The sequence below is a fragment of the Taeniopygia guttata genome, chromosome 3, assembly GCF_048771995.1.
Source record: "Taeniopygia guttata chromosome 3, bTaeGut7.mat, whole genome shotgun sequence".
Lineage (NCBI taxonomy): Eukaryota > Metazoa > Chordata > Aves > Passeriformes > Estrildidae > Taeniopygia > Taeniopygia guttata.
Genome location: NC_133027.1, coordinates 56,502,911 through 56,525,118, shown reverse-complemented (window position 1 = coordinate 56,525,118; position 22,208 = coordinate 56,502,911). Strand labels below are relative to the sequence as shown.

At 37.3% G+C, this 22,208-nt stretch overlaps 1 protein-coding gene across 1 annotated transcript in view; it reads left to right on the top strand.

Moving 5' to 3' along the window:
- MOXD1 (monooxygenase DBH like 1) overlaps positions 1-21,934 on the top strand; it is a 49,961-nt gene extending 28,027 nt beyond the window's left edge. The window contains exons 5-12 of the mRNA XM_002189776.7: positions 4,456-4,635; positions 6,918-7,020; positions 9,675-9,841; positions 11,245-11,436; positions 14,098-14,157; positions 15,889-16,031; positions 18,562-18,730; positions 21,445-21,934. Of these exons, the coding sequence (XP_002189812.4) occupies positions 4,456-4,635; positions 6,918-7,020; positions 9,675-9,841; positions 11,245-11,436; positions 14,098-14,157; positions 15,889-16,031; positions 18,562-18,730; positions 21,445-21,609 (1,179 nt within the window). The 3' untranslated portion in view covers positions 21,610-21,934. The remainder of the gene's footprint in view (positions 1-4,455; positions 4,636-6,917; positions 7,021-9,674; positions 9,842-11,244; positions 11,437-14,097; positions 14,158-15,888; positions 16,032-18,561; positions 18,731-21,444) is intronic.
- Positions 21,935-22,208: the final 274 nt, after the last annotated feature.

The following is a 22,208-nucleotide window of genomic DNA, read 5'->3' as shown; positions in this document are numbered from 1 at the left end:
TTGAAAGTCAGTGTTTTCACAAGTCCTAAGAGATTCAGTACCATGAAGGGAGCTCTCTAAAACCTCTCAGCCCACCTGATGAGTACAAACCAAGCACCATGACCATAATTCATACTTTTGGTTGCAGAAGTCGGTACCTTCACTTACATTTGAATGTGATATATTTTAAATACCTCCTTCCTTGGGAGCCCTGATTTGAAGTGCTGGGGGTTTATAGTACATCTATTATTTTTTACCTCTGTTAGTGGGAGTCAGGTTCATGTATGTCAGTGTGAACAGTTTGAAAGAACTTTTGGCTAAGCTTTCAAGAAGGGTGGGGATGAAGAAGTAGAAAGCAAATGATCATGATTAATAAATAATGATCTTCTTCCTGCAGGTTTCATGAGAAACAGGAGAGTTGTGCCTTTTTGCATGCACTTATGTTTTTGCAATCCCAAACGCTTTGGGCATTTTGATGTAGAGTGGATGTAGGGCTTTTGTTCTCCATGCCTCTGGCAGTTAGGAAATGTCAAGCAGAAAATGCACTTTGCCTGCAGGGGAAGAAGTCACTGCAGTGCCCTTTGGTGCAGTATCTCTGCAGGCTTATTCACAACACAGCAAAGAGATAAACCCTGACAGCTGGGTCTTCCTTGCATGTCAGCAACAGTGAAAATTCCACAGATGATCCTCAAAGAATGAAGTAAAATGGGGAAGATAGGTATTTATATGCAGATTTCATTTTAGTCTCCTTTAAGTTTCTTTCTTTACTTCTTGGGCTAACAAGAAGTTGGTAGGAAGTGGCAAGGACAGAGGAAGGAAATACATTTTAAAGTCACAGGTTTCTTCATAATTAATGAAAGTTGAAGGTGGATTCCCATTTTCACTGCATCCCATCTAAATTACTCAATTATTGCTTATCTTATTGCTTGTCTCCAAGTGTCATTTTGGAGTCCCCTTGTAGTAAGAGACGAGAGCAAACAAGGCTGTGTATAAATAACAATCCAAATAAAAATTAGCTGTTCACTTAAATCTGCAGAGTTCAATGACTATTATGTAGCATGCTTGTTTTTATCACTTTTTTGTGTGTATTTCACTCCTTTGCCCTAGTGTGTCACTTCAAATTATTTTCTTTCCATAAGTATCCTAAATGTTGCAAATTAATAAAACGGTCATGATGACCCTTCAGAGCTGGTCCCCTATCATTGTGACTGGAGACCAGGAAAAGAGAGCTCTGAAAATTGTGTTATCATTCATTGAGGCTGCAAGTACTCTGGTAAACAGGCCACCCTGATCAAGAGACTTAATTATAGATACCTACTTTAGCAACTAATTTTACACCTAGGACTGCTTATGTGCACTTCTGAATGCATTAACGATTTCCTGAATTTGGCCCTTTATTTGAAAAACTCAGTTGTTGTTCATCATTACTTGTAAGGCTGGCCAGAAAACAGTATTCTTTTTATTTGAGAAAAAAATGCGGTTTAGAAATTTCTTTTTGGCTTGGAGCAAAGTAATCTGTACAGGTGTACTTTGTGGAAAGTCAGAGAGGAAATATGAGGCAGCCTAAATAACCAATATTTTCTATAGACTAAAAGGACTAATAACTGAGTAAATAGGGCAGAACTCACCTGTGATGTAGAATGACATATTTAAACCCCTGCTCCAGTTAAACAATACAATAGAGTATGAGACTGTATCTTTTCTGCTGAAGTTATCCTAGTAAGTAAATACAGTTAGTTATTCTTCAGATCAGAGAAGTGTCTAAGGGCTCTGTTCCTCTTACTTCTCTTGTTTCGTTTAGCAGTAATTCTGTGAGCTTTTAAAATATTTCCATGCATTTTGGAAGAATGCAGGATTAATGAAATTTTCCTAAATTTTTTTTAAAATAGAATTTTGACCTCTCTGATATTTTCTTTCTTTCTTATTTATATGCTATTTAAATAGGGAAAGAGAAATTTCTCTTTAAGCATTTTGTAGTAAAAATGTGTGAAAAGCGTAACTTCACTGCTTCTCTTCACTATTTATTTCTGCATCTGTATGTAATTTTTCCTACAAGATGCATTGGAAAGATGTGTAAGGATTTGTTATAGTTTTTCTTTTCTTCACTAAAGAAAGCCGAACAAAACTGCTTTTTGAAGTGCTGTAATTGTTTAGGTAACTGACACTAAAAACCAATGACAGGATGTGAGTTTCTAATTTTGGTGATGTCCCATTGTTTTGAGGGGAAGCTGGTTTTGAAGTAGTGATTGTAAGCACAGCAGGTACTGGGATCTTGTAGCAGCAGGTGGAACTATCACATGTTGGGACAAAAGTTCTCTCTTTTCTTGGTAGATATACAGATAATATTCCCATAACCACTTCCTTGACTAACATATACAGTATGCAGAGTTTCAAAAATCTTGAGGTACATTCTGGTATTTAATGTATAAGCCGCCATGTTATGACTGTGTTTAGGCTCTGCAGTACTTGGATAAATGTGCAGGTGTATGATGGATAAGAGGGAAGAAGCAACATCAAGCTGGAATGGATTTCTGAATCTTTGTCATTCAGTCTGATATACTGGGGAATACATTCTTATATCATGGAAAAACTGACTCATCTTCAAAAATACCTTTTACTTCCACAGTGCAGTAATTCACAATGATGGTAATGCTAACTGAAACAGGGATTACTGCAAACAGTACAGGTGGTCCCCTATGGAGTATTTCAGTCTTGCCTCATGTTGCCTTAATTTTTTAAGATTTTCTAAAACCTGAGTTTACATTCTTGTAGCAAACTTTCTCACACACTGTCTGTAAGTAACTTCTTGTTTTACATTCCTTCATAGAAGCAGGGAAATTTGATAGCCTAATAGTTTGTCCAGTGTCATTGGAGACGTGACACTCTCACCCTCCAATCCACTGTCACCTTTAGAAAACTGTAAATGCTAGTGTCAGAAAATAAACTTACCTTTTTTACCTTCACAATAACAACACTCGTGTCCTATAGTAACAGCCTCCAGAATAAAACTTTGGAGCATCTGAATCAATTGGCATCCTTCCACTGATTTCTGAGTGCAGCGAAGTGGGTTGTGCTCTTCTTGGGTGGACATGCAGGTATTCAACAGCATCTGACCTCTCCAAGAGCCCAATGTACTTTGCAGATTCATGTCAGCAAAGGTGGCCTTGATTCACACAGGCTCTGGATGCTGCCTCCTGCCCTTCCTCTTTTGTAATTGATCTAGTGGTTTGAACAAAATGCAGAGAGAGAAATTGTGTTGGCAGTATTTTAATAATATAATAAACTACTCCTGCTTACCCTGTTCCTGTCCTCCAGCAGCACATGAATGTGCTTGCAAAATGAAATGGATTCAAATTTAGGATTCATATATATTCATTTTCTGTTTAAAGTAACCTTCTCTTTCCTAATTCCTGGAATGCAATACGGCAGGGCACCCTACATCTTAAGGGCTGCACTGTCAAAGCTTTACTTGTGAAAATATTAATCTTTATCTTATTGAACTTGAAGGTAGAGGTGATAGAATAGGATGAAATCTTTGAAAGGAAAAGAAAGGGAAAAGCTCCTTTCATTTTAATACTCTCCTCTATATGCTGGTATTTTGTGGAATAGGATCATTCTAAAATGCAAAATAATTTTCGGAAGTATACATATTTACCCCAGGGACATCATCTCTTGACAGAGATGATTTAACATCACCCAGCCAAACAGAGAGTGAACACTTACATGGAAATTAAATAATTTTAGCCTATGCAGAAGTTCTGTGGTGTAATTATACTGGGGGCACCGGAGCATCACTGAGAGCCCTCCAGCTCATCCCTGCCATAAACAGGCTGGAGCACCCAACCTCTCAAGAACGACTTCATGTTAATAAAGTCTTTACAACTGACCAGATTAAAAAAATATTCTTATTTCTTGTAGATGTCAAAAAAATTTGAAAGTCCATTTTGAGCTGCTGAGGAATGTAGTGTATACCTCTAGGCTCACCCTAGATACACAGAATTTATGGGCAGCTGTAATTTGAAATAGTACAAAAGAGGCAAAAGCAGGGATGGAAAACTCTGAGTACTTCAGACATCAAGCTGGTTCAGTAAAACACACTTTCAGCTGGTTTATATTCCCCCTCCTGCTGGAATGTGGCTAAACAAGATTGGGCAGGGAGGAAAAAAAGTGACAGTGCAAGACTAGGATGGGAGAAGAGAGAACAATCAAGATTGTAACAGAGGTTTTGTCCAGATGATGAATGTCTTTCCTGAGCCTCATTGATGCACTTGGGTACAATGAAAATTTTGGAAACTTCAGTCCTTGAGTTTGCAGAGTGCTGGGGTTGCATCTCAATCAAAGTACAATTTAACATCGAGTCTCTTAAAATGAAAGTACCATAGAATTTTTAGTCCTGTCTTCATACCTTGAAATAGTTGCATTGAGATACATTTTCTTTTTTTTATTTTTTTTTTCTTTTAATTTTACCATTGATAGGTTGAGCCATTGATCCAGAAAGGCCATGAGAATCTGGTGCACCATATCCTCCTGTACCAGTGCAGCAGCAGTTTGAATGACAGTGTCCTGGACTATGGGCATGAGTGTTACCACCCCAACATGCCAGACTCTTTTCTTACATGTGAGACGGTCATTTTTGCTTGGGCCATTGGAGGAGAGGTAGGATGAATGTCTGTCTAACATGGTTCATCAATGGGGCTTTGTGAGGGTGTGTATCATCATGAAATATCTCCCTAGTATATTAGTGATTACTTAATCTGTCTGTTTTTAAGGATACAGGATCACAGTCCCTAAGCCTCACCAGTAAGTCCTCAACCTCCTCTTGGCCTTTCAAGTAGGTAGTGCAGCAGTCATCCTGAGTGACAACCAAAAGTAAGGAAAACATTAGAGAGGGAGTCGGTGCCTTAGGGGAGAAAGATAGCTTTGGAGCATGGAACTCTGTCGCTGTATCGGCTTGTCCCATCTGACGTGAAAATACAGTGCCTCCAGCAATGACCAGCATCTGCTACCTGTGGATAATCTCAGAAAGAAAAGCAGTGTCTGCAGGTGACTTCATTAAAGACACAGAGGCACAACTCACCAAATGAAGTTATACATAAATTTAATTAATTTTGTGCCTCACCAGCACCTGGTTTCACTGCTACCCCGTTCAAGTATATCTTTCTGAAGTTTCCTACCTGCCCAAAGAAACATCATTTCAGTGTAAGAAAGATCTTGTATCAGTGCAGAGCCAGCATAAGGACCACTTTACACATGAGAGTGGGGCATATCTACAGAAAATACAGGCTGTGATGCCATACTCACCCCACGCTGTGTTTGCAGCTTATTTAATGTTAATTTACACTGCATTAACTGCATGCAGTTGATGCTTTCAGCTGACATAACACAGCATGACTGCCAAAAGAATCCCAACTCTTTATGCCCTTGATTTGCTGTGTGCCCACCCATACAATGGTTTGGGCACATCCCAGAGGGACTGGACTGATGATACTTTCTGGAACCTTCATTTGCCAGCCTGCAATCCAAAATCATCTGCAAAAGCTGCAGTGTGAGGAAGCAAGAGTTGTTACATGGACCCATCTAAAGAAGTCTAATCCACTAGGAGCATTATCCCTGGTGTATGCTTGGTGCATTTTTTGCCATCAGCTATGCTCTGACCTAGTATTTGTTCTTTTAACTGTCTTAATCTAAGTGAAATTAAAAACTCATATAAATAAATTATCATTTGACAAGCCCTATGGAGGTTTTTGCAAGGATGATCCTGATGTTAAAGATCTGTAGAGAGGAATCTGACAGATCTGGGTTACATTCAGGTTTGCCCAAGTACCCATTTCACTAACTTCAGCTTACCTTTGTGTAGAATGAAGGTGATAATAATTTTTATATATACTACAATAATTCATTAATGTACATCAAGCATCAGAAAGCTGGAATTTCAAATTGCACATTTCAGAAAGCTAGAATGTCAAATTGCATATTAAAATATTAGCTATATACTATAAAATGGTGCAGATGAATTCCAATTAAAGTGAACTTGGTAAATGAGTTCACTTAGGAGATACTAGTATTTTGGTTTAATTTGGGAGATTTTGAAGTAAATTTCCCAATTATCCTCACTTATAAAGCTTTGTTTATCATCATGAGTGGCTTGAGAATTTGCACAGGCCTCTCTGGGATGAAGTTAAAATAAATGTGCAGGGGTGAACACAGCACCTTTAGCAATAAATGGGTCCTCACCAGATCTTGTCCAGAGAAGCATCATTTGAGGGCAGTGGGTCCAGCACAAGCTGTTTCATCATGCAGAGCTAATTCTTTATTGGCTTGCTAGTGAAACATAGCCATAAATCACCTTTATTGTTCACGTCATTTTACTTAGAATACACTTACTTGTGCACAAAAAGCAAGTTAATTATATGCAACCTCAGTAGTCCCTGGAATTTACTGCTTTCAGAAGCTGGGAACATTTAAAATGTTGATTCACTTTCTTCATAAGGGTCTTATTGTCAGACTAAGTGCTTGATGATGCAATGTTTTTAAGTTTAAAATGGATTTTTCCTTTTCTACTGAAAAAATAAATGCAGAATAAATAATCATAAGATCACAGGATAATGCAGGTTGGAAAGGACTCAGGAAGTATCTAATCCAGCCTCCTACTCAAAGCAGGGTCAGAGGTGAGAGACTAATATTTTCCCAGAGCCTTGTCCTCTGGGAAGCATGGGATCTACTATTTTATATTGACATTGTTATTAAGTTTATTGAGTACATAATAGGGATATTTTATCACAATGCCATGTTCAGAAAGCTGTAAATTTGTAAATTTTATCATTAATATGATCATATCATTGCAAGAAAGAGACAATGTACTTACAAACAAGAAATTAACTCTTAAATATGGCAAAAATTTGATTTTTGTATTGATTTCTGTGTGTATTGGTTTCCAGGGCTTCACCTATCCTCCTCATGTTGGGTTATCCATCGGCACAGCAGCCGACCCTCTGTTTGTTCTTATGGAGGTGCATTATGACAATCCATCAGAGACAGAAGGTTTGTAGCCTCACAGGCTTTACAGCAAGCTAGACTGGAGAATGTGCTACACACAAGCGCTCATCCCTGCACTGCATGGCAAACAGAGCAAATAAAAAGTTGAGGGTTATTTTTTTTCTGATCAGTAATTCCTGGTTCACAGTGTTTCTCCCACTGCCCTTGATTTTTTTTTTTTTCTGTCTTTTTTTATATAAACATCTGCCTGAACAGGACAATTTCTGAAGCTGAAGTATAGACTCAGGTGTCTAGACAATTCACTGGGTAAAATCAGTTTATCTTAAAAGATAAGCTTTTAATTTACAATAGTATTTTAAAATTGTTCTTCCTGAATTCAATTTATATTCAGAAGAAGCAAAAGGAAGAAACTAAGGACCCCAGGAAAATCAGGGGATCTTTGAAGATGCCTCTGGGAAAGATACTTTTTTGTTCTGAAACAGAAGTTTATTAACCTAGTGTACCTGAGAATATTGTGGTGGTTGCTACATGTGAACTGAGCAAAATCTAATGCAGCATAGTATACTGGGCTTTCTTTGCCTTTCTTTACACCCCCATGTGTTAAAGTAAAATTTGTTATGTGGGCTATGGCATTCTGCCTTACTGTCATTTCTCATATTCATCTTTTAAATTCATTTTTTTAAATTTAATGACAGACTGTGCTTTCAGCATGTGGGATACAATAAAATTCATTTGCATCCTTGATATTGTATGCTTTTTCATCAAATGTTGCATGAAAGCCCAAGAAGTCACAAACTGTGTCCGATTTGGTTGTGTCCTTAAATCCATCGTTTTGTTTTAATTGACTGTGCTGTATGATAGTGTTGGTTTAGCTGAAGTAACACATATGGAAAATTGAAAAACTGGCAAAGTTTTGCTTCCTTTTAAGCAATGGGAGCAATTGTGCCTTGCTGGGACAGTCTCAAAAGACCTGGGAAAATTCAGACAGCGTAGGCAGAGCAGGGTGTTTGCAACCCAGGTCATGCTTCTCCTCCTCCAAAATACACAATGTGAGATTGTGCCAGGAGTGCAAGAGAGCAGACCTGGGTGCTCCATCTGCTTCAGGTGGGGACAAAGAAGTTCTCCTGACACAGCTGCAACTGGGTCACCTTCATTTGTGTGTTTTGGCACCTGCATTTTCCCAGTTTGGGTCTTGTGGTGAAAGGCTGCACTGTTTGCCTCATATTGTGACCTGGGGTAATGTTTTCCTAAGTGACTCAGACTGGTAGTAACTTCTGGCTCCCAGTTAGGAGGGATTGAAACATGTATGGGTTTCACTCTTTCTGGTTTTGTAGTCCTTAACATTCATTCAGTCGTTCTCATTTAAAAAGTGGCCTCTTTTGAGATTGTTATCAGAAACTCTGACATACCAGAGTTATGTCATACACAAGAGTGTTTGACATTTAGACATTAACAATGGCTAACAATTTCTGAAGCAGAAATGCCACAAAGGAAAATTTCAATTTGATGAAGTTGTACAAATTTCTGCAGGAAGGGAGTATGAGTTCCCAAATGCTAAAGTCAGGATATTGTGGGACACAATATATCACCTTAAATATGACTCATATGTTGCAGAAGGTCTCATAGCTGATTACCATTCTTAACTGGCTATGTACAGTTCATATCCTTTGTTCCTTAATAATTATATGCACTACTCCATCTCAGGTATTTTAGTGACTGGGTAACAGTCCCTGCTCTGTCCCTCTGCCATTTGCTTATCTTAAAATAGACTGCTGATATCATATTGATGTAAAATTTGGCTTCAGGCACTAGTATGCCTGTTTTGTTTTTCAGAAGACTAATATAGGTCACTTGGAAGCATCTTACCTTCTCTGAGATATTTTATATGTTTTTTGAATTTTTCATTTTCAAAATTGAAATTATTTAAGTTACTACTCAAAAATACAAAGAGATGAATAGATGAACTAACAGAATTTAGTTCCAGTGCAAACACAGATTAATCATTATTTGTGTGTATCTTGACAAACAAAAATTACTAAAAGAAGAAAACTATTCTAAGCATTTAGATGATAAAGGCAACATAAATTATTAATAGATGCACAAACAAACACATATGGCTAAACATATGTGGGTGAACAAAATATATCTGTATTACTTTGACTCTTAAAAGCACAGCCTCCAAACAGCAGGCTTTAGTTCTTTAAACCAATTTTTGAAATCAAGATAAGTCCTTGAGTCAAAGAAATTAAATTAAAGTACAATGTAATTCTCTTGTCTACTTCACTCAAGGTGGGGGTGTTGTCTACAAGTCTGGGATTTGTAAGGCAATTTTCATGTTTAATTGATGCTCTTGTAATTGGAGAGATTGTAAAAGGGATGTATTTTTTCATCTCAGGTAGTCTGTAATGTAACAGGCAATCCAAAGTAAAGGGAAAATATAATTAATGGTAGGACTCAAGATGAAGAAATAGATAAAATTCTCAACCAGAAGACAACATGTGACTTGACAATTTTAAAGAGAAGAAACCTCTTCGTGTTTATGGTTTCACTCATTTCCATGATATTGAGATTGATTCCTTGATTTTCCTGTAGAAAATTTATGACATAGCATGAAAAACATGAAGCAATATGGTTTGGTTTTTATTCACCTTTTAAAAACCGATTTTTAGCCATGTACTAACTGTGTTCTTTTGTTGCAGGCTTGATAGATAACTCTGGTTTGAGGCTAATTTATACTCCAGTTTTAAGGAAATACGATGCTGGTGTTATTGAAGCTGGTCTTTGGGTCAGCCTCTTCCACAATATCCCACCGGGCATGCCTGAATTTGTGTCAGAGGGTCACTGCACACTGGAATGTCTGGAAGAGGTATGTCCCTTGCCTGAGTCCACTGGTTTTCACTCATGGAAATAATTGGAAGAGTCACTTGAATTTCTTAGGAAGATTGATAGTTACAACTAAAAGATGTGAGCAAAGGAAGCTGGTGGTACATGTCCTCCAAAATGTTGTCTTTTTGAACTGGGTACTTGGTATGCCCACTACTCAGGCTGCTTTATTTATTTGAGTAACAATGGATGACACAAGGCCTGCAATGTTTTTATTTTGTGCTCAATATGTAAGCATACACTGCTTTCCATGGCAAAGCTATTAATAGCTCAGAATACCTAGCCCAGAAAAAAAAAAAAGGTTAGACAGATTCAGACCTGGGCATATGCAAAAGGCTTCTAATGATGAAATGAAAACCTGAGAGGTATTCTTACACCACCCACAGAAGCTGAACACCTGAACAGGTTTTACATTTATTAAGCTCTTGGTTTCGTTAAGATAACTTAAATGTCTTTGCAGGCAATGGAAGAATTTTCTAAAATCTGTGGTGACTGTATAATGGGAAATTCTTTGTCTTATAGAGAAAGGTTGAATTAATAACATGGTTTACAATGAAGGCTAAACTAGATACAAGATTTATTCTTGGTGGTGTTAAATGTTGTGTATTGTCCTGGCGTTTTCAACCTTAAATTCGTGAGTAATCCATTATCATGAGGCTTCTGACCATAGAGCTGTTCTTGAAAGGTATTATGATGACAGATTATTTCTACCTTGAGCTCTGAACTCAAGTTCATTAAAGCTGAGCATGTCCAACATAAAGTTTAGATCAGTAGATGCCAGCTAGAATGGGAGTGATGTCAAATTTGTGTCAATTTGGAAAAGTTGATTTGCAAATGTTTTTGACCTGGAAAAAACTTTTAGATGTAAACTTATGGTATCTCACTACCAGTTCACTTAAAGATGGAAAGTAGAGGATGTTACAACTACAGCCTATGCAATTTAAAGTGCATCTCTTGGCATCATTCATAACTGCATAGAAATTCCTTTTCACAATAATAAAATTTACTAGGCAAATCCACAATCATTAGTATCAGCCATTATCACCAGAATAATGTGCAAGTTTTAGTACGATTCATTCCCTTGAAAGTCTTAAAACTATTGGGAATTATTTGCAGTCCAGTTGATTTTAATTTTAAAAAGTGTGTGCGTTAGGAGTAAAAACATGTATTTGTTATGAAAAATAAACAGGAAAAAACCCTAGCCTTTTTTGTTCATAAACCCTGAATTTCACTTAAAGTTTTGGTTTTGCTCCAGACTGCATTTTTCAGTAAACTGAGTGAATTCAAAATGCATTAATGAATGTATTTTAACTCTGTTTGTAGATGGAATTACACTGCATTACTTTGCATTTGGGAACACTGATGGTGTTGGTTTCTCTTGGCCAGGCTCTGGGTGCTGAGAGACCCGCTGGGATTCAAGTGTTTGCGGTACTTCTCCATGCTCACCTTGCTGGCAGAGCTATCAGGATGCGCCACTTCCACAACGGCGAGGAGCAGAAGCTACTTGCTTATGACGATGAGTTCGACTTCAACTTCCAGGAGTTTCAGTACCTGAAAGAAGAAAGAACCATCTTGCCAGTATGGCACTCTTAATTCTTTTCCTGAAAATGTTTAAGAGATCATGTGCCTAACATTTTCTCACCTTTAGGATTAAATTTGTCACAGAATTTCTTAGCCTAGCATCATAGAATTCTTGGATGTTCTGTTAATTTTTCTATTTATCGCAGGCACTAATGCATTCAAGTTTCAGTGTCTCAGGGGTGTCCACATGAGTCACCACAGAACTGTCTTGGTTCACCAAATCAAGTTATTCTTTGGGTATGTTTGATATTCATAATAATTTGAACTTTACTATCACAAAAGTTTGAACAAAGCAGATTAGAAAATTACTTGTGTGTCTGGCTGTACCGTCTTCATGCATCCAGAAAGATCAATAATGGAAATGCTACCACATGGCTTTACAGATCTGTGGGACCAAGTAGCACATCTTCAGTATTTGCACACAGCAAGTATCCAGCCTTACAAATGTGTTTAAAAGTCAGATAAGTCTTCTGTTTGTTTCACACTTTTTCTTGTTGGGAGTAAAACTCCATGCTCATGTTCCACGTGATGTTTCAGTAGTAAACAAAACGCTTTGAAAGAAGAAATCATACAACTCTATCTACTGTATTCTAATGCAATATGACTTGTGGAAATAGTCCAACCACAACTATATTATAAAGTAGTAGCTATGCATAGGTATTGCATTAAAAGAGTATTTATTTTTTTGTGTGTCCTTCATTTAAAAATTGTTCACTCTTCTTTTGTTCCACCCAGTATATTTTTTAAAGTTTTGGCATGATGACAGAAATTTTAGTGCTGCAAAGTCTGGGTGCTCCAGATCTGGCCAGCAGACCAGCTTGTCCTGGTGCATGTGAACAAGCATGATATCAAATTGCCAGATAAAAAATGTCAAAAAATGGAATTGTTTATGACTGGAACCACTAAGGGAGACAGATCTGAAAAGAACATTGAAATGACTGAACCTCAAATATGGTCAGGAGCCCCATGGTTTAAACTTCTGGGATTCTCTTCAAGCCCCTTTCTCTCTTATGTCTCTTCTCCCACACTGGAGACTTTGATATTTGTACTTTAAAGACAGGAAGCTAAAATACCAACTTTATAATTTAATTTCTATGGAAAAACCTGGATGTTCAAGTGCAGAATTTACTCTTTGAAGTCAAATTACTTGTAGTCTAGGGGCTTCAAAGATAAACTGGTGTTACCTCCTTCAGGAAAGAAGGTTGAAGGATTTAGGAAGAGGGCTGGCAGAAGATAACAGGTTTGCAGAGAAAGCCTGTAATAGTTTTAGGAAAATTCATGCAATTATAACAGAAGGCCTCTTAAAATTCAAGAACATAAGGGAATAGACAGCAGAAAAACTATACAGAGTATTTGATATTAACAGCAGCTTGACAAAAAAAATCCAGCTCAAGTAGAAGATGGAATTCTTTCACTGAAGAGAACCATTTTTTTTTGCCTTTCATTTTCATCTTATGCAAAACTACCAGTGCAGCTTTATATACATCAATGGTGCAATTCAGAGAACAGTTTAATCAATTAACTAATAGTATGATTTTTCTTGTAAGCTTTAGTTATTCTCTCTTTCTATAAGCTCTCCCAAGAATGTAATCTTCTTTCAGCTTGTGGAGTCCAGGCTGTTTGTTTTCTTCACATAATAGCACTCTCTTCTCCACTTGGAAGCAGCAGATCTAGTCTCACAGAAGGAACAATTTTAGTGAATGTTATCCAGTCGGTAAGATAGGAGAGCCAGAGGCCTCAGTGGAAGAACAGGGAATTCCCACTGGAATCAGTGACACTGTGCCAGTTCATGCTACTTCAGAAACCTCTGTCTGCATTTGGCTGACATGAGGCTGGTGCACCTTCTTCCAGCAGTCTGGAGTACAGACTGTGCTAGCCTTGATCTGCAGAAACAGCCTATAGGAAAGGAGAAATTCTCAGCATTTGAAGGGTGATCTGATTTTTTTTTTTTTTTTAGGGAAGTATAATGGTTGATAAGGGAAGATGATGATACAAAAAAAAAAAAAATCCACTTGATTGTCATGGTGATTTACAGATTTGTACTTGATTAGGTACAGGGAGTGAAACTACTACCAAATAGTAGATCAGTTTGTCAAGACACCAAAAATTTAATTGTATGTGCTTGAGAAGGTAAGTATTCAGCCTTTCCCATACATATCTGTCAATGTAGTGAAGTCTTTGCTTGCCACTCCTCTACTCCCAGGCTTGGCAGAGATATAGTTGTTTTTGTGATGTGGAAAGGCTTATTTTCCTCAATTGCCAAATATTTCTATTGAAGTTGGCAGTGTAAATTAGCCTGGCTAAAGTAGCACTGGGTGAGTTTTAGAGAAGGAATCATTTGTATACATTGTCTACTATATAATTTTCCAGAAGATTGGATGATAACTGAGTACCTTCATTGCTATTTTAAAAGAAATTCAGACAACACTCTTAATAAGACTCTGTTTAAATCCATGTGGGATTCCTGAGGATCTGGATAATATGAATGCTAAGTGCCAAGGCCTTAACATATGGCAATTACCTAATCCTTTACTCTTTCAAAAAGTCATATCCACTGCTCTGATACTTATTTCTTAAGTGCTTGCTGTCATCTGTGGTTACCTGAAGCTGGTGTTGATAAACTTCAGAACTGTGAACTTCCTAAATTTTGTATTTCAGGGGGATAATTTAGTCACAGAATGCCACTATAGTACTGTGGACCGAATTCGCATGACATGGGTAAGCAATATTCTGGTGGATCAAAATAAGATCACAGATAATACTGGGGACTAAAGCCTTTTACACAGAACACTATTTTTAAAAAGTGAATTTACTTGCTAATGACTGTGTGCACATAATTATTTATTGTCTTTCCTTTCATAGATTCATAGGTTTCAAAGTAATCTGAACTATTGTGATCTTATTCTGATCTCTTGCATAAAACAGTCATATGATTAGTTTGTTAAAATAAGCACATCAGCTCATAAAAACTCCTTAAAAGCCAAACTTTTCTAGTATAAGGAGTGCTTTCTTCACAACATGTATTAACATGCAAATTCTGCATACTCTAATGAATTACTTTTATGAACTTGTTGCGCATTTTTCCCTGGAGTTATAATTGCTAGTTCTTATGTATTGATTTTTAGATAAGCTGTGATCAGAAGGTTTTTCAAATACTTAGTTTTGTTCCTAACATTGAATCCAGGCAGAAGGAAGGTCTTTTGGGTTGGGAAGAGAAATTGAGAAACTACCCCTCCCTGCTGAGGGTGTCCAGCTCTGGTTTGGCACAGTCTCACGGGAGCAGTTTGATAGGTTAAGAGAGGTCAGGCACTGGCCACTGCAATGCAGTCACTCGGTTTTGGAGGTGAAGTAAATTTGGTTACTTGGACATGAGCTGGACTGTGCCAGTTGTCTAGGAACAGAGTGATGCCAAACCCGCTGTGTCTATGGGAAGGATATAGCTGCCTGTGCCAGGGCCTGATTCCATGAAACATCCTGGAGAGTGGCTGGATCCAGACTTCTGGGAAGTGAGACCTGAGGGCTGTTTTGCAGGGAAGAACTGTTCCTGGCATCCAGAGAGCAAAGGGATACTTCTCCCTGAATAATGGCTTGCATGTAGGCACATGCAGTAGTTACTTAATGAAAAGCAAAAGAGCAAGAATTAAGGCTTTGGAGTTTTTGTCCTGTTTTCCTGTGTAGTGGCCACACCAACTCTTGGCTCATGTGTTTTGTTTTCTCATTCCTATTCCTGTGGCTGTGAGACTTGTGGAACTCTTCCCACCCAGGATTTAGGAACATGCAGTTTATAATCTTGCCCATGTTTACCAAGACTAATTTTAAGTTAGTTGTTTTCCCCATGGTTCTCAATGGAAGGGTGTTTAAGAGTCTCTTTCTTCTGTTACCTAGAAATGTTATTCTAATAACTGGTTTTATAATGCATGCTTATTTTTTCTTGAGTCAACATTATCTGTTAACATAAATAATTATTTTCCTTCTTGTTTTTTATTGGCATATGTACTTACAACCTGAGTTCACATAGATTCATATTCCATCCCAGCGTCCATTTTACTAGGCAAAGCTCAGTTAATTTCTAATTAAACAGGATAATTATCCTACAAGATTTTTTTCTTCATCTGTTCCACTTTTCTGAAATGTGGTAAATCTAAGTACCTTAGATGGGGGCAACTGAAAGCAAACCTGAACTTCTCAGATAGTACACTTTAATATAATATGAGCTTATTTTATTCACAGTTTTTCTTTCTGATGTGTTTTAACTTAGAAGCTTGAGCTTCCAGAGTATTTTGTAATTAATTATGTAATAACCTCTTGCTACTTGATAATCTCATGTACAAGATAAACTTGTCAAATTGGGCCTCCTGATCCACCTTTCATTAGCATATAAATGCTAATCACTGATTTAATCTGTAGGATTCCAGTGCTGCCCTGACTAAAGAAAAATCCCATTTTCAGGGTGGTCTGAGCACCAGGAATGAAATGTGCCTGTCATATCTGCTCTATTACCCAAGAATCAACCTCACCCGCTGTGCGAGTATTCCAGATATAATGGAACAGCTCCAGTTCATTGGTGTTAAGGAAATCTATAGACCAGTCAGGTATGTAAAATATTTATGAAAATGTGTAGCACCTCTGATTTTGTTTGTGGGATTCTTGGATCATTTTTATACAACTTTTCTTTCCTTCTGGTAGAAAGAAAACATAGTCATTTGTGCCACATTTTTTGGTCAATATGCTGTGCTGCCATTTCTCCTGCAAAATTATTTTGCATATTTTTTTCTTTTGATAAAAAAGCAGTTTCTTCTTGTAAGGAAATAATACTGTTCACATTGTTTTTGGTTCTTGTTCACATTGGGTTTTTTTCACCACACATATATGTAAAGAGGCTATATATCAATGTTTTAAATCTATCAATTTATTAAAACATGTCAATGTTTCATATATAGAGAAATAATTTTGAAAGGAGTTTCTGAGCATAGTTATTGAATTTCCCTGGATAGATTTGTTGACAGGAATTCTGAGGGCAAAAATATGTTCCTTAAAATGCTTAAAATTAAAGCATCTTAACAGAAGATTGTAAACAGTGAGAACAGTCAAAAGTGGAATGTTCCCACATGAATGAAATGCAGAAAAATAATCAACAAATAAAAAGCTGAATGCACATTTTATGGTGAAAGGTGAATTACATTGGTATTGTTAGTTGCACTAAACTAAGGTAACAGTTAGATTTTGAAATCAATTTGATAGATTAATAATGTGTCATCAGAAATTTTAGAAGTTATCTTTGCTTATATAGTTGATGTTAACAAACCATATAAAGTTATTATTGCAAAATAATTTGACATACAGGCTTAGTGGTCTTTGTTCTGAAATTTATATTCAAGAAGAGTTTGAAGGAAGTCACAGTGCAATCAATGTCTACATAATTTTCCACACTATTTCCATTTACAATCTCTTTTAATACAGAGAGAACAGAGTTCCTAAATTAGTCCTATCTAAAAGAGTCTTTCTGAGTTTAGAAAGAAAATATTCTAACAAATGTATGCTCTCTTGAGTATTCATTCATGATAACTGTACTTAAGGAAAAAATGCACATTTGGCCTGGGGAAATAAAGATGTTCTGAATAGAGTAAGTATGCAGACTGTCTGCCACAAATGGAATAGTAATTAGAAGAGGAGATTATTAATGCCTCTAGTATTTATGACCTAATCCACAATTCTTGTTTCATTAAACTCTCTCAGCCTAAGGATATGTGACCTGATCCTCATCTCTCTTGTGTCAGTCTAACACTAGAATTTCTTCACTGACTCTTCCAAAGTCTCTCTTGACTTATAAATGCAAACTGGGGGTAGGATCAAGGCATTGTGGCTCACTTTAAAACATTTTTCCTCTGTCTGGTGACACAGACAATAGTATAAATCATGAGGAATAGAGATGAAACAGAGATGAAATTTTAACCAAAATACTTGGTTAAAATTACGGCCTCTGTGCCTAGATGTTGAGTGGAGCAGAATGCTGGCATAGGCGATTTCCCCAAAGCAAGTGCGAGACAGCCTACTACAGGATAACACAGATCTGTTTAAAGTGTTCTGAAAAGATAACTCATACTCCAATCACAGTATTAATTAGGTTACTTGATAAAGTTTTAGATAGTCCTGGTCTTCCACTAGCTGTATTGATTTTGTGTTTGTAAAAGTTTTATTCCTCCACCATGTTTTTCACAGCAAAGTCAAACAAGGAGAAAGCAGAAACAATGGAAAAGAGGATTTTTGGGTTTTGGGGGGGGGGTTTGGTTGGGTTTTTTTTGGTGTGTTTTTTGGGGTTTTTTTGTTTGTTTGTTTGCTTGTGTTATTTTTTTTCATTTTCCTCTGTTACTTTTTTAGTTTCCTTTACTAAATGAAAGACATGAAATCTCATTCCTTCCCTTTCCACATTTTTGGCTGGTGGGAAATGAGATTGTCCCCATTTGTTAATGGGAAAGATTCCCACACTCGGCCAGATAGATCTTTCAGCGGAACGCAGCAGGTCTCTAAACCACCCATGGCCAAAAGTGCCCTTGCAGCCAGCTTGTAGGAATATGCCAAAGGGAATGTCCACAACACCAGTTATTTTCTGCTGCCCACCAGTGCATAACAGAGCAACTCCTGTGCTAGGCTCAGTTCTGACCTGAGCTTGGCAGAACCATTTAGGAGCAGCTTTCTAACTGCAAAGGTTTCTTGGCAACCTGGCCTGCCAAACCTAGAAGAGGGTGTGGCTTTTTTTTGTTTTTGTTTTTGGTTTTGGTTTTTTTTTTCAGATGTTACAGCAGAAGATCTGCTTTGCATTTCTTGTGCACTGAATTTGTGGATCAAAGAAGAGCAATGTATCTCTTGAAGTCCTTCATTTCTAAAAGCATCTAGCAGCAAGTACTAACCTGCTGACAGCCTTTCACAAGTCTGCCAAAATCAATGAAACTGCATCAGTTTTCAGTAGAAGAGAACTTAGTTGAGAACTTAGTGAGCTAGGCATAATATACATAGTAACAGCGCATTTATTTTTCTGAGTAGGTCCCCCAAAAATTTCCCTCATTCACTTCAACTTGATAGTTTTTATCTACTTTTTAAAATTAATTGTTTGTTTTTCTTTAGGACTTGGCCTTTCATTATCAAGAGTCCTAAGCAATATAAAAACCTGTCCTTTATGGATGCAATGAACAAATTCAAATGGTCCAGATCAGAGGGTCTCTCCTACAATCAACTTGTGCTTAAACTACCTGTGAACGTGAGATGTTCAAAAACAGATAATGCAGAATGGTCGGTAAGTCTGTGTGCTGAAAAGGGGGCAACAATGCCATGAAATTAATTTGATTTACTGTCTTTCCATGCATGTGAATAAATATCTGATTGTATGTCTTCAGGATTTTTACCCATCTATATTTCATTTACATACAATAACAAATGATGAGAATGTTTTCCTAGTGCTTTCACCTAACTTGAGTTCTAGAAACATTTAAAAATAATAGAAAAGTTGGAGCTTTAAATAACACTTGGGATCAGTAATAGGAAGATGGAGTTAATCTAGTGAGTCTGGGACTGATCAGAGAGCAGCCATGTATGTCCAGGTGAACTGACCATGCCAGGAAGCTGTTCTACCTTGGCTGCCTCCATGGTCAGGGACTTATGTTAGGGTCTTGCAATGGATGATTCAAAATCCCTAAATCAGGTTTCCTCTCTGAGACATCTTCTAGGGGAAGATTATTGACTGCATAATGAAGCCTCGAGTATCTACCCTTCTTAACTTGGGCATCTAGACAACCTAAAGTTGTATGAATACTCTTGCAATTAGTCTTGCTTTTTTAATGATCTTAGAATTGTCTATAGTATTGGGCCAGAAAATTAAAGCTGCATAATCTGTTCCCTTTGTGCCACTTAGTAAGATTTTGTCTTCCATGGTTTTACTTTGCCTATTTCTTGATTAAAACACCTGCAAGATAAAAAATAATTCCCCAATAAATTATTATTTATTCTAAATACCTATTGGTATTTTACCAGGACACTGCTGAGAAAAGTTTTTGGGAATCATCATTAATGTTGATGTGTGTTTAAAAAGAATGGCTCGTGCATGTTGTATCATCCCTGAAAGGGATGCTTAGAAATATGAACTCCTTTACAAACTCCAAATTCAAGGCTCTTACTTTTTTTGAGATTTTTCTGTTCAGAAGGCAATGCAGTCTCATTGTACTGGCTTATTTCCTACTGTGATTTTAGTCCAATGTAGCAGAGGTGCTGTGAGATACTACTGTTGAAGTAGTTCCTAGGAAAGGACTTCTGCCTCATTCTCCTCACCCTAGAAGATAGCCCATGCTTCCTCATAGTGTGTCACACAGTCCTTTCAGGTGGTGAAGAAATTGCCCCTCCTGCAGTAGCGTTCTTGGGTTTTTCCAACACAGGTCAGACTGTTCTGCCCATTGGATGTCAAAGGAATACTTTGTGCTATAAGTAATCAAAGAGGTTCTGTTTTTTTCTAGTATTATTTGTCTCATTGTAGGCCTCCTGTGGAAAGTAGTTATAGACAGACAGTACATGTGACCGTTCACCAGTTTTGGTTAAACTTCTTGACCTTTACAGCTGCTGGCTAGTAGCAATTGCACAGCCACCCTTTCGCTGATTATTTGTCAGAGGACATGTTAAGATGAAAAACACAGAAATTTTATCAAGAGGGGATAGGCTGAGGTTTTTTTAATGGTATGTCTTCTGGAAAATGCTGTTGCTCTTTATCTTACAGGATGAAGTAACAATACTTAAAACTTCAAGAATGTAGTCAGAGAATGACCTCACTGCAACTGGGAGTTCTTAGCTCTTCCTTAATCATATTTTCCTTTTTCAAATAACATGGCCATATTCTTCAAAGCTAAGATTAGGACTCTATCCTTTCCCTTCCCTTATTAGTGATAATACGCATAAATGACCATCCTCATCAAAATCAGGGACAGATTTAACCTGAATGGCCAAACAATCCCTGAATTGTTATCAGACTGAAAAAAAATTGAAGCAGAGGAACTGAGTTGAAAATACCTTCATCCTTTTATAGAGTTGGTCCCTATTTCAGTTTTAGTTTTGTGTTGTGTTTGCTAACATTAAGTCAATATTCAGCTGGAGTTTCTTTCTACAGTATAGAATAATAGCAACAAAATAGATGAAATTCCCAAAGCAAGCATATGCTGCACAGGTGGGCATTCAAACTTTCAAAAATGTGCCCAGGAGCTTACTTTCTGCAGAGCTTATTTTCTTTAACATGTAGGGAGTAAATTTAGGGAAAGCAAGCTGAGCAGTGTACACAAATTTCTCTAATTTCATGTCAAAACCATAGCAAACAGGTAGTTACATCAAATCCCATAAAAATGCACTGAGTTCTATGGGAAGGATGAAAAATGCTCAGTATATAGCAATATGACACTGCTGTATGTGACCTTGCTTGAGCAGGGACATGGGACCAGTTGACCACCAGAGACCCCTTCCAACCACAACCATTCTGTGCTTCCATGGAACAAAAACTGTGTACACAGTTTTGTACGTGCAAGTGTGAGCCTTGCACTCATAAATGCATGCATTCAAATATCATCCTATATCCCTATAGCAGAATAACACTGCCAATTTTCATTTTGATTTGACAGAAAGATGAAAACAACCAAACCTGCCAAACAACCCCACAAAGCAAAATAAAGTTATTCAAATCAACCAACCAAAGTCTAACCTTGCTTTACTGGAGAGGATGACAGTGTGTACTGCTGCTCTCGAGCTGCATACTATCAAGTATGCATATCATGTTGGATATGCATACTGGCAGATCATTTGGCATGCAATATATTCATATTTTTACTGAGCTTGATGTTTCCACAGTGAGAGTCACAGCCCAAGTACAAAACTATCAATAGACTATCAGGCAAGCTGCCAATTATCTTGAGAGCAAAAAGAGTTTTCTAATCTTATGTGACAAATCTCTGATAAATTTTTTTGCTATTTTAATTTCAGATCCAAGGCATGACAGCTCTACCTCCTGAAATAGAGCGACCATACAAGCCAGAGCCAGTAATATGCAGTTCATCTTCCTGTTTAACTTGCAGTTTATTCCTTACCCTGTTGTGTATTGTATACACCACAGCCAGTACCATAGGAAACACTGGGCCCTTTGTATAATAATTTTTATTCATCTGTGTTCTGTATGCCATGCAAGTTCTGATGTGTTTGCACTGTTGCCATTGTAGATTTATTTTTTTACTTATTAATGAACTAAATTTGCCGGATCAAAACGAAATGTGTACATCCTCTGGAAACTGTGGGGTTTCTGGTTTTCAATGTAAAATATGTATGAAATGCAGTAGGTACACTGACACATTGCATATTGAAATCTTTTCCTGTACCATTTTCTTCTACTTTGTCCTTCTTCTTTCACATGGTGCTTTCAAAGTCATTTATGTATATGGGTAAAATTAATAAACTAAAAGCAACTTAGTTAACCACATTCAACCTGGTCTGTGCTGTATTATTTTGCCTTTGTTGTTGATATCTGCAGGTAGTGAAGTTACTGCTGTATGAATAGGCCTTAAAAACATAAGTTTGGGCATGTCTGGCTGACATGTGCCAAAAAGCTATGGGAAGGATTTGTTCAGTCCGAACATTTCTGGGAGCAACACACTGCAAAACCATCTCAGCTCCTGAGACATGGGAGCTATTGATTCTAAAGGGATGAAAAACACAGGCAGAACCCCAAATTTCCCCATAGTGAATCCTGTGCA